General features: G+C 34.4%; 1 protein-coding gene across 1 annotated transcript in view; it reads left to right on the top strand.

Annotated features, from left to right (window-relative positions):
- LOC135207404 (glutamic acid-rich protein-like) overlaps positions 1-14182 on the top strand; it is a 132693-nt gene that overhangs the window by 46922 nt on the left and 71589 nt on the right. Inside the window, exon 3 of the mRNA XM_064239132.1 lies at positions 5042-5251. Within this exon, the coding sequence (XP_064095202.1) occupies positions 5042-5251 (210 nt within the window). The remainder of the gene's footprint in view (positions 1-5041; positions 5252-14182) is intronic.

The following is a 14182-nucleotide window of genomic DNA, read 5'->3' as shown; positions in this document are numbered from 1 at the left end:
GTGTCATTGCTGGTAGGGGATCAAGGGTATGTATGGCTAGTAGGGGAGTACAAAATTTGTTTTTTTTTTTTGTATATTTTGTAATGAAAGTGTATTTATGTTTCGAGTTTTTGGTTGTTTGTAAGGAGTTCGGGGATAACTCCTTACAATCTTAGAAACTAACATGGATGTTAGGATCAGGTGATCGGGATCGGTTTTTGTGCTCCTTGAACAAGGTGTATTGTCATGTTAGTGGAATAGCACCCAATGACAAAGGCCTTTAGGCTCTGCCGAGTAAGTGGATAAGACCCCATTGGCAGACCCACAAGAACTCTTAGCCATAGATCAATATCTCGCTGAGGCTCTTGAGGCTAAGCAGACTCCAAGGCAGTAGCCGCGAAGTCTTCAGCCTAATAAGGTAGGAACCAAGGTTTATTAATACCTACAACATATGTTGTTTGCCTGTCTATTTCAGTAGTTAGCTGTCTCTTATCCACCACCAATGGGTGCTAATCAGCTAAGTATATATCTGGCAGGGAAGTGAATGTATAAAAATGATATGTCATGTTACAATAAAGTTTTATACATACTTACCTGACAGATATATACGATTAATGGCCCACCCAGCCTCGCCCAGGAGACAGGTGAAGAGAAGAATTCTGATTAGAAAACGGGAATGGTTCCTAGTCCTGCCACCCAGGGCAGGGCGGTAGATCACCTGACCTACCGGTAGCGTGTGCCGCGAAATTTGAAATTCTGTCGGAGACGACGGAGTCTATAGCTAAGTATATATCTGTCAGGTAAGTATGTATAAAACTTTATTGTAACATGACAATATCAATAATAATGCATATACTAGGCTATACATATTTCATCGTATACAAATACTACATACAATTATATACATACTTTGATATACAAAGTTAACAGTTATATACACATCTTTTACTTTTATACAAAGTTAATCATATGAGTAGTGATCAGACGACAGCTGTGCACTGGACTACGTATGTACTACTTGGAAGATAAAACGAACAAAAATTTTGTTGTTGTTAGTCGCCGGGATAGATTAACATTTTTCCAGAGATTAAAAAGCTGAATTTTGTTTTGAAGGTATGTCAACCGCGTTATTATATTATTGTTTTCACGAAGGAATAATTATATAAATAAATTATTGAGTAATTTTTGCCGTCAGCAGTCAGCAAAATCACGAACATGGTAAACGTTCAAACTAGTGCCATCCATGGCATATGTCTATAATAGAACAGAAGCAGAGGGCAGTCATTGGATAACAGATCTCCATGGCTACCAACCAACCAATCAGGTGTTAGTTATACTACTCTGTAATTTCTTAGAATGAACGTTTACACACACGAAGCTAACGATGATGTATGTGTTTGCATACAGTACGTATTTTAGTTTTAGTTTTATATTAGTGTAAGTATTTACTGATTTCATGAAGAATAGAATGATTCCTTCTCATTACTTTGAATGCAAAATGGCTTGAAGATTCTTCCTCCGCAAAAAGAAGAGAAAAAAAAAACTTCCTTAGAAGATGATACCTATTTACTAACGCGGTTTGACATACCTTCAAAACAAAATTCAGCTTTTTAATCTCTGGAAAAAATGTTAATCTATCCCAGCGACTAATCAACAACAAAATTTTTGTTCGTTTTATCTTCCAAGTAGTACGTACGTAGTCCAGTGCACAGCTGTCGTCTGATCACTACTCATATGATTAATTTTGTATATAAAAGTATGTGTATATAACTGTTAACTTTGTATATAAAAGTATGTGTATATAACTGTATGTAGTATTTGTATACGATGTAAATATGTATAGCCTAGTATTTATGCATTATATTATTAAAGTGTTTGAATGATGCTAAAGTATTTCAATATCCGAGGAAACAGTAGTAAATTTCCCCATAATGAGTTTGGTACATATGTATATCTAAGATGACTTAAATTATAAAAGCCTTTATCTATAAGCTAGCTTTTGTAACAACACATATCTTACGAAAAACAAAATTACTTGTGAGATGGTTTTAGTAGTACAAATGATAGTTATTGTATCGTTAAAAATATCAAAGTGAACGAAGTCGCAAAGTCGATTCTATGTCATGTTTTTCCTAAACGCGTTGACTTAAAGGAGAACGTTATTTTGGTTGTTTTATCACTGCCAGAAACCCATAACAATACAGTGTATGTATGATAATTCTAAACTATTATTCACTACCAAATAACGATGATATTTTGTATTGAAAATTAATGTTACATATATTCCAAACATTATTACTACGTAGCATGAATAGTACTATAAATATTTCGAAAGATAATCTTGCTGTGAACGCTACCATAATTTGATTTTCATATACGTACTTACATTTTGTCAGCTGGCTGGCCTCGCATAGATAAAATTGATTTCACTGATATGGAATTACTTCACGAATAGCCTTTTTATTATGAAGATATGACGACTTAAAGGAGAACGTTATTTTGGTTATCACTGCCACAAACCCATAACAATGCAGTGTATGTATGATAATTCTAAACTATTATTCACTACCAAAATAACGATGATATTTTGTATTGAAAATTAATATTACGTATATTCCAAACATTACTACGACGTAGCATGAATAGTACTATAAAAATTTCGAAAGATAATCTTGCTGTGAACGCTACCATAATTTGATTTTCATATACGTACGTACATTTTGTCCAGCTGGCTGCCTCGCATAGATAAAATTGATTTCACTGATATGGAATTACTCCACGAATAGCCTTTTTATTATGAAGATATGACGATAATATATAAGGTAAAAAATGCTTTTATGTATTTCGTTACGCTTCGTCGCCATAACAAACAGCAATACTTACGATAATCTATGACCAAATAGCGTTTGTATGACTTCATTGTTCAGAGAAGTTATATACGAATACTGCCAAAATAATAATGAAGTTCGAATTAAATTTTAGCCTTAATGTTATTACTACTGTAATTACACTACACTACTATTAAAATTTCTAAAAGTTTATCAAACAAAAAATGTCGCTTTGAACGCAACCGTATACATAAACCATTTTTGTACGTAAAGGTATATGCTTACATTTTGTGGCTGGCCACTCCGACGATAAGTTGAGTGCAATGATGTGGAATTATTCTTCGAATAGGCTATTTATTATGAAGATATGACTATAATATATATGGTAAGAATGGTTTTATTACCTTTATTGTCAGTTAATATCATAATGTGAACGTTTGTGTACGTTGGTGGTATCACACTGCAACTACGCTTAGCCTATGAACGTCGTACATAAACCTTGAATAGGCTATTTATTTCGAAGATAGGACAATAATATATTAGGTGAGAATGGTTTTATTACCTTTATTGTCAGTTAATATCATTATATGAGTCTTTAAATGAATGTTGGTAGTTATCGGACCACGGCCGAGGGTTAGCCTACCGAAAAACATCGCATACGCAACACAACAAACCCGTGATGCAGCGATTCATACCAGTGATGTAACATGAGAAACGGTCCAAGAAAAAACCCGTGATTAACTGGATCCGTGAATACTGATCCGTGAATAAGTGATGCCCCACTGTATATTATTTTGTATAGTTCAACATTTGTTTTTAAGTAATTTGTTACTTATTATGTATTGACTTATGTTCTTCTGGCATTCAACATATGTTGCTTACCAGTGTAAAGATGGGTAAACTGATGTAAGCTTTTATTTTCGCCCATTATTTTGTAAAAACCCATTCATATAGAAAATGGCAAAACTCAAAATGACAGAATGGGAAAATTTATAGATACGTATATATAAGTAGGTAGGTAGGCAGATAGAGACAGTTTTAAATTATTGGATAAAGCTTGACTCTCATTAAATTATTATTCTAGATTTTGTTAACATGTAGCCCTCTTGCTTGCTTACTTCATTGCTTATACTTATAAGATTTTTCATTTTTCTGATCTTGGCATTTAGATCTTCCAGAGTATATAATTCACTTCGTATATAGTTTATTCTACACATCCCCAGGTTTAGTGTTACAGTAATACCTGAAACTTATGTGATTCGAGTTGTGCGAATTCACAATAGCACAAACTTTTCATTGGAACCTAACTAATTATACACGAGTTCTTCACAATAGCGCGAACATTTGTGAATCCTCCAGAAACACTGCAAAACCCTGCAAAAGTGTTTGTTTAATTTTTTATGTAAATTTTTAAGTTTTAAAACTTCTGTATAAAATATTTATTAAAAATATATTATTTTTATTTTTGTATATGCATAAATATGATACAAAGGTAATAACAGCACCTACAGTTAGTGCATATACTATGTACTTTTACAAGATGCAATACCCATTCACAAAGTTAAAGAACTTTTCAAAGATGATATGCCTTCAGAAACTTTGTTTAATTTCTGAAGTACGTACTAGTACATTCGTTATAACAGACTTATGAAGTTCACCCAGTGATGCAAGAAAAACTTCTTTTACTCTGAGGGAAAAAGAAAATGACATCCCACAAATTAGGGGTAACGTTAGTATACGTATGAAAATGGATATGTATGTACGTAGTACGTAATATTGTAACTATTTTTACGCCAACCAGTTATTTCGTTTTTAAGGGTAATGTATCAAACTAACTTTTAAATCAAATTACAGTAACTTGAATTTCATTTAAAAGTTAGCTTAATACTTAGGGAGCATGATTAGGATCATATTTAGTGTTCAAAGTCTAGAAGCAAGAATTTATTAGCATTTTTAGAGTGTCCCAAACTTATGTGAAAGTTCCCCTTACGCAACTGGGTCTGGAACCTAACCTCGTGTAAGTTTAAGGTATTACTGTAATAATAAGAAATTTGTTTCTTTTTCATATCACTGAAGATGATGGATGTATCATAAGCTAAGAGCAGAGTTTTGTTATCCATCTGTGAAAGTGTGTACTAATGTATATAACAAAAAATAGAAACATAAATTTTCTCTTATTAATAATGTTACGCTGAAGTCAGGCATTGTGACTTGTTTACTTCTTTTTTTTTCAGGAGTCCAGTTATTGTGGCAGAAAATAATGCTATTTTAGAGGAGCATGATGAGAGAGATGAATTTTCTGGTAGAATTGAGTTTTTGGAGTCAACAGACGAAAATATTGAGACAGATGAGACAGACTTGATAATACCAGAAGAAAATAGTCCAAGGATTTCTAATATGGATGATCTTCAAGAGGATGAGGAGGAGGTGGAAGTTAATGAAAGGTATGTTGTGTTAACATTTACTTGTTTCATTCAGAGGAATGACAATGTGTATTGGGAAGTTTAAATTTCTCTCTCTCTCTCTCTCTCTCTCTCTCTCTCTCTCTCTCTCTCTCTCTCTCTCTCTCTCTCTCTCTCTCTCTCTCTCTCTCCATTTTATTTAAAAGTAATTACACTTAATATATATTGCTGCATGTAGTCTTCCAGTCTACTTTTATGTTTTGTTGTGTTGTTTTGTCAATTTACACCATTGTTTTCTTTCAGTTCCTATCACATGCTTTGCTTTGTAAATGGTTTATTTAGACAGGAAGTTTGTAATTTGATGCAAGTCTTATTTGTCTTAGAGAATGCTAGTACCTATTGGAAATTTTGGTAGTAATACTGTACATGAATGCAGTTGATGATACAAGCAGTTTCATTGTTGGCAAGAATAATTCTCAATGTCAGTACAATTAGATGCTACTACGTATATGATTGAAGGGATTTTAGTTGAACTTGATGCCAAGGTAGACCACTATTCATAGTTAGGCATAAAGGGAGAGCATCTTGTCTGTCATTGCATTGGTATCTTTCACACTGGCCTTGTTATCACACTTTTCCTACAGAGAGGTCAAATTCAGTATGATAATTCCACTACTGTACTGATGTAGTCAGGGGTCTTTAGTTTCCATTAATTTTTTTATTTCGTTAGTTGGTCTGTCCATTGTGGGTGTTATGCTTACCTCATCATTATAACTGAGAGGACCAGGAACCTTATTAAGTTCTGAGTCCACTCAGTTGTCTTCGGAGGCTTTCCTGTCTTCAGCTCAGAGGCAGGAAAACAAGTTTCCCGTTCGTCCTTGAAACACTGAGTGAAGTGGTAAACTGTCGTCCTTGAAACGCTGAGTGAAGTGGTAAACTGAACCATGGCAAATGCCAATGATATGCACTATTTCACTAACTTTTGTACCAGCTTTGCACAGATTTATCACTGCTGATAGCAAGAACTTGTCACCTGCACTGTAAAGAAGTACTGGAAGGCACTGATGCATGTACTGGGTGCTTAAGAGTTGGCAGTAAAGGTGCTCTAACTTTCACCTGCTTTGATAATGCATTCCTGAGTTTGAAGCAAATTTTGTGAAAATATTGGGCACAATAAGATTTGTGGTTTGTCTCTCCTTGCATAATATATATATATATTATATTATATTATATTATATTATATTATATATAAAATATATACAGGCAGCCCTTGGTTTACGACAGGTCCAGTTTACGACATTCTGAGTTAACAGTGCTTCTTGAAAATATTCATTATAAATTATTATTTCCTGGTTTACAACACATTCTGGGCTTACGATGCCGAGCTGATGGACTAAATATATCTCCAAAACAGCAGAATAGTCAAAATTTGGAGGTTTTTTTTAATGAAAAATTCAAAATGAAAATGCAGTTGACATACATTGTTTTCAGCAGTACACCTAAAGTATTAAAAGTAAGGTTTTCTTAGGATTTTTTACAATTTTTGATGATTTGGTTTACGATGATTTTTGGCCATACAAGTATATATACAAGCAGTACTCGGTTATCAGCGGACTCTGTTATTGGCGAACCGGTTTCATGGCAATTGTCTAGTGCCATGAAATTGGTGATTTATATATATATATATACAGGCGGTCCCCGGGTTACGACGGGGGTTCCGTTCTTAAGACGCGTCGTAACCCGAAAATCGTCATAAGCCGGAACGACTTTCTTGAAAACATGTCCACAGGGAAAATTTCACTACTAATTTGCAATTTTTCTTAGGGCCGTATCTCTAAAATTATCACTAATTTACTTTTTTTCATGTGCAACACTGTGTATTCACAAATTACTGTATATTTTAATTAAAAAACAAGCGGAGAGAGAGAGAGAGAGAGAAATAACTCCTTAGGTTTCAATAGATTGAAATGAACGTCTGTAGGCAACTTTTTCCCCCTCCCATAAATACATATATTTTCCTCCAGAGAAGAGAGAGAGAGGACTGTGCAATTATGTTTGTTTTCTGTCTATCAATTCTTTTGCTGAGAGCGAGAGAGATAAAAGGAAGAAATAGAAACACCAAATGTATGACAAGTATCTTGTGGAGAGAGAGAGAGAGAGAGAGAGAGAGTTGTCCTTACAGTATTTAAAAGAGAGAAATGGAATGATTATTGTATTTAAAATACTCAGATATGAATTTGTACTTATATTATTATTATTGGAAAATATTAATGATAAACTTATTACATACACGTCCATGAAAATGATCTATCTCAGTAAGAGAGAGGAGAGAGAGAGAGAGATTACATAAAAAACCATTAAATTCGTTGACCATTTTGTATGGCATTGTTAAGCTTGAGTGTCACTCGAGTTGAGGTGGGGAATGATACAGAAAAAGACAAAGGAAGAATTTTCTTTGAATTAGTTATTGTATTATTTTACTACTTCTATTCTTATTATTATTATTATTATTTTTTTTTTTTTTTTTTTTTTTTTTTTTTTTTTTTTATTTTTTTTTTTTTTTTTTTTTTTTTTTTTTTTTTTTTTTTTGCTTTATCACAGCCTTCCAATTCGACGGGGTGGTATTTATAGTGTGGGGTCCGGTCCGGGTTGCATCCTGCCTCCTTAGAGTCCATCACTCTTCTTACTATGTGTGCCGTTTTCTAGGATCACACTCTTCTGCATGAGTCCTGGAGCTACTTCAGCCTCTAGTTTTTTCTAGATTCCTTTCAGGATTTTGGGATCGTGCCTAGTGCCCTATGATATGGGTACGATTTCCACTGGCATATCCCATATCCTTATCATTTCTATTTTCAGATCTGTGATACTTATCCAATTTTCCTCTCTTTCTCTTCAAATCTGGTGTCCCAGGTATTGCGACATCAATGAGTGATACTTTCTTCTTGACCTTGTCAATCAAAGTCACGTTTCCCTTGGTCTGTTTTGCACGTATCACCCTATCCGTTCTGATACCATAGTCCCAGAGGATCTTTGCTGATCGTTTTCTATCACTCCTTCAGGTTGGTGCTCGTACCACTATTACTGCAAGGTAGCTGATGTTTCTTGCACAGGCTCCAGTGGAGGGCTTTTGCTACTGAATCATGCCTCTTTTTGTACTGGTTCTGTGCAAGTGCCGGCATTCACTTGCTATGTGGTTTTTAGGTTTCACTTTTCGTATTGCACTTCCTACTATGGAGAGATGTTATTCCGTCTATCGTACTTTGAACATATGGTGTTTCTTAGGGCCTGATCTTGTGCCGCTTGTTATCATTCCTTCAGTTCCTTCTTTAGCTCTCCCCTCTGTAGCCATTGCCAATGTCATCGCTGGCTAGTCTCTTTAGTCTGTCTCATGTATTGTCCATGCATTGGTTTGTTGTGCCAGTCCTCTGTTCTTTCTGTCTTCTCCTGTCTCTGTATATTTCTGGGTCTTCGTCTGCTTTTTTTATTAGTCCTTCTTCCCATGCACTCTTTTAGCCACTCGTTCTTCACTGGTTTTCAGATATTGAGTGCTCTGTTTTCGATGTTGACGCAGTCCTCCTATACTTAGTAGTCCTCTCCCTCCTTCCTTCGTGTTATGTATAGTCTGTCCGTATTGCTGGTTGTAGTGCTTTGTGTATTGTCATATGTTTCCTGGGTTTTCTGATCTATGCTGGGGGCGGAGTTCTGCCTTCGTCCATCGACTATTCTGCGCTGTATCTGATTACTGCACTGCCCCATGTGTTTATGGCTTTATCATATTTACCGGCGTTGAGTTTTGACTTGAGTATCGCCTTGAGTCTCTGCATATATTCTTTCCTGATCGTTGTCCTTCACTCTTGGTGGTTTTATATCTCCTCCTTCCATATTCCCCAGGTATTTGTATCCTGTTCTCTCTATGTTTTGATTGTTTGTTACCCATCTGGTAGCTTATTCCTTCAGTTCTCTTACTTTGCCTTTTTGTATGTTGGACTAAGGCGCATTTTTCCTATTCCAAACTCCATCCTGATGTCCTCAGATACAATCCTTACAGTCTGGATTAGGGTATCTATTTTCCTTGATGCTCTTACCATACAGCTTGATGTCGTCCATGAACATCGATGGTTTGATTCTGTTTGCTCTTTTTGTTGAGTTGGTACCCGACATCCATCTTCTGTAGTACTTTTGTCATGGGAATCATGGCTACTACGAAGAGTAGTGGGGGACAGTGGGAGTCGCCCTGGAAATCCCTCTCCTGATATTAACCTCTGCTAGTCTTATTCCAGAGCTTGTAAGGATTGTATTCCAGTTTGCGCATTGTATTTTTGAGGAAGCTGAATGGTATTTTCCTCTGCCCTCATATATTTTCAGGCATTCTATTAGCCATGTGTGGTATCATGTCGAAGCTTTTTCTTATAGTCTATCCATGCCATGCTTAGGTTGGTTTTCCTTCTCCTACTGTTCTTCATTACCATTTTATTTGTCTATCAGGAGCTGGTCTTTGTGCCCCTACACTTCCTTCTGCAGCTTTCTGTGTGGGTGGTGTTGTTTTCCTCTAGGTATTTGTATAGCCTTTCACTGATGATACCTGTTAGTACCTTCCACATTATTGGTAGGCAGGTGATAGGCCTGTAGTTACTGGGCTATATTTTCCTTACTCTTGTCTTTTTGTACTAAGGATGTTCTTCTGTGGTCATCCATTTGGGTGCTTGGTGATTTGAGATACAATGCTGGAGTTGTTCTGCTATTCGTGGGTTTGTAGGGCTTGAAGTTTTTGAGCAGTATCCATGGACTTCATCGGGACCTGGGGCTTTCCAGTTGGCATTTTTGCTTAGTTGGTGTCTGATGTGTTCTGTCGTGATGTCTTTGTGAATCTTTGTTTTATTCTCCCTGTTTCTTCTCCTTGACTTCCTGAGCCATGTTGCATGTTTGTTGTGGGTGATACGGATTGCTCCATATTTTTTGTTTTCCCAGAGTCTCTTACTTGGTTCGGCTTCAGGAATTTCTGGGTGGTGTGTTCTTCCCCTCTTAGTTGGCTGTATAGTCTTTTCTGGTTGGTTCCGAATAGTTTGTTCTGTTGGTATCCCTTATTCCTGTTCATGTATCGTTGGATCTTATGTGCTTGCCTTAAGCCTCTGTTTTACATCTTCTATTGTGTTGTTTAATCCCCTCTCTTGTACTTTGTATTTCCTCGTTGAGTTGCCTCCCTTGTTTTCTTGCTTCTTAGCCTTTTTCTGCCATCTCTTTCAGTTTACTCAAGTCAGATCTCATCACCATGATTTGCTTTTCCAGTCGCCTTTTCCAAGGAGGTTGTGTTTTGGTTTTCTGTTGGGTTGGTTGTGCTGGTGGTGTTGGTGTTCGATTCCCATCAGTTCTGCTACTAATCTTGCTCCTGCATACGTCAAGTTATTTTTTGTTTCTGTGATACTGGTGGTCTGTATTATCCATATTTCATTGGACCTCACTTGTTTTCTCCCCCTTAATTTCTTGGTGTTGTAGGCTTTCATGGAGGGGGATCTTTGTTCTCTCTGTATCTGCTCCATCCATGTCTAATCTTTTCTAACCCATTTCCGTCCTCTCTGTACTTCGTCGGTGTTTCTTATTATTATTATATTATTATTATTATTATTATTATTATTATTATTATTATTGAAAAATAATAATAAACACATGCATCTACCATAAAAATTCTCTCATCTCAGTAAGAAAGAGGAATTATCCTTACAAAGTGAAATGGAAAGGTCATTTTCATCTCTTTAAAATACGACCATTATGAATTTTGTAATTAAAGTTTTATTATTATATTATTATTATTATTATTATTATTATTATTATTTTAAAATTATTAAAAATAACTGAAAACCTATCAATAAACATTTTACATACTAGTACCATAAAAAATTCTTTTCATCTCGGTAAAATTAGAGAGACGAGAGAGAGTGTTTTATCTCTCTCTGTTTTATACGCTTCCAGCGAAAGAGAGGGACGGGAGTTACCACTATGATGACACATTATTATCTTGTGTGGCAAAAGAGAGAGAGAGAGAGAGAGAGAGGAGAGAGAGAGAGAGAGAGAGAGAGTTAACCTTAATTAAAAGTGACATGGATAGATTAGTACATATTGTATTTCTTTAAAATGCTATCACATATGAATTTTGTAATTACAGTTATATTATTATTATTATTATTAGTTATTATTGATTATCGGATTATTATTATTATTATTATTTGAAAGTATTTAAAAAACAAATAGTACAAGTACATAAAAAAATCTCGAGTCTCAGTAAAGGAGAGAGAGAGAGAGAGAGAGAGAGAGAGGAGAGAGAGAGAGAGAGAGAGAGGGGGGGGGGGGGGAGGGGGGGGGGAAATGTCAGGACCACGTGATGCAACACTGCAGCTCTCCCAGCTCTTCCCCCTCATGGCTGTCACAGAACTTGATATATAGCTGACAGTTTTAGTACCTGCATCTCGAGAAAAGGTTACTGGAAGTTACTTCAAGAAGACTGGGATTTCCTTCATTCTTCCATAATTTTTTAAATATAAGCTAAAATCTTACTAATTCACTATGGTATTTTCTTTAATGAATTGATATTATTGCTGTATAAAAAAAAAAAAAAAATTAATATTAAATATTGAAAACTAGTAAATCATTTATTTGTATCATACTAAAAACATACATCTTTGTAGTATAGAGAGAGAGAGAGAGAGAGAGAGATAGAGAGAGAGAGAGAGACGAGAGAGAGAGAGAGAGATTATAGTGATTATTTTCATTGGAAAACACCAAGAGAGAGAGAGAGAGAGAGAGAGCAAACTGTGCTAAACTATAAGGATTCTTATCTTATCATAGTAGTGTTTTTTAAAAGCGTCGTAAACTCGGAGCGTCGGAAGCGTCAGCGTCGTAACCTCGGAACAAGCGTCGTCCAGGGCAGATTTTTCAATGAATATTTAAGAATTAAGCGTCGTAACCTCGGAACGTCGTAAGCCGGACCCGTCGTAACCCGGGGACGCCTGTATATTACATACATATATAATATATATATATATATATATATATATATATATATAGTATATATATATATATTATATATATATATATATAGATATATATATAGATACATATATACATTTACATATAGACATATACATATATATATATATATATATATATATATATATATATATACATATATACATATATATACCCATCCCCATATATATATATATATATATATATATATATATATATATATATATATATATATAATATATACATCTATATATATATATATATATATATATATACTATATATACATATATACTATACCATATATATATAAATTACATATATATATATATATATATACATATATATACATATACATATATATATATATATATATATATATATATACATATATATATATATATATATATATATATATATATATATATATATATATATATATATAAAGGTTTTTTGCCCCGAAGGAAAAAAATGAAAAAGCAAGATAGCCAAGTACTTTAAGTCCTATTCGGACCCTTTACTGAGGCTAAACTGATTTTACAAAGAACAGCATAGTCAAAAGAAGGCTTAATATACAAACTGACACTACCAGATTAGCCATAAAGGGCGATTTTCACTCTACAGAAAGGAGGAGTCGCCAGAGGCTAGCCACACCTTGAAGGATACCCACAGTAAACAAGTGATTCAGAAAACAGTACATTTGAAAAAAACACGGGGAGCATATCCAATTTAATATCATGAATTATTACACAAATTTTCCCAACAAAAATTATTATTAATGAAAAGACAAAAGAAATATAAATATATAATATCGAGCAAGAGAAAGAGGGAGAGATATCGAACCAGAGAAGAGAGAGAGAGAGAGAGAGAGAGAGAGAGAGAGAGAGAGAGAGAGAGAGAGAGAGAGAAATAATAACTATATACATGTGGGACTAATTTATTAGTTGTTCATTATTTTGAGGTCCTTCATAAACATCTTGCAAAAATATATGGGTCCAAATGGTACATTCCAGACTAAGTTTTAGGTTGTTGTTTATTAGTGATTTGTATATTGCCGATTCCAGTAAATATCTTGAACGTAATCATTAGATCTAGCAATTACCGAGGTTATCACCCCAATTAATACAATGAGATTTTTCACTCAGATGGTAAACAGTGCATTGAAGTCTGGGCTGTTCTAAACTGAATACATGTGCTGCTTAATCCGAAACACATAAATTTTACTAGACTGACCAACGTAAAACGATGGGCAATCCTTACAAGGGAATTTTGTTTTGTAAATGATGTTATTATTTGTTACGGGACTATTTTTAATAGCATATCTTAATGGTTTATTGTTATAAGAGAACACTACATTAACATTAAACGATTTGTTTAAATATTGATTTTTATGGTTTCAAATCCACGAAAATAAGGTAAGCTAAGTACATTTGTCGGCATTTCTTTTTCTTTAATAGCAACATTATAAACGTTTTTGTGAGCTTTTTGGCTACATAAATCAATTAAATGAGGTGGGTAGCAGAGATCGTTTCCTATCTTTTTTATGTATTCTTTATTTCTTGGTCCAGATATTGTGGCCTCGTGATACGCAAAGCGCGTAGGAAACTAGAAGAAAAATTGAAATTTTAATATTAAGATGGTGGCCAGAATAAAAATGTACATATTTGTTAAATTATTTGGGGGTTTTGGGGTTTTCTATAAATAACTGAATTTTGCATGGAAAGATTCTCTATGTATTAATACATCTAGGAAAGGGATGACATTGTTATTTTCAATTTCAACAGTGAATTTTATGGATGGCTAAATTATTCAATTTAGACAGTAAATATTTTTACATCGATACCACCCGGTAAGACTACTAAGATATCATCGACATATCGGTACCCAATTTTAAGGGGATAGTGTGATATTCGGGAGGTGTTGTCTCTCAAAAAATTCCATATATAAGTTTGAAG

This window comes from Macrobrachium nipponense, chromosome 32 (genome assembly GCF_015104395.2).
Source record: "Macrobrachium nipponense isolate FS-2020 chromosome 32, ASM1510439v2, whole genome shotgun sequence".
Taxonomy (NCBI): domain Eukaryota; kingdom Metazoa; phylum Arthropoda; class Malacostraca; order Decapoda; family Palaemonidae; genus Macrobrachium; species Macrobrachium nipponense.
Note: the sequence above shows the minus strand (reverse complement) of the source record. Positions and strands in the feature narration are given on the sequence as shown.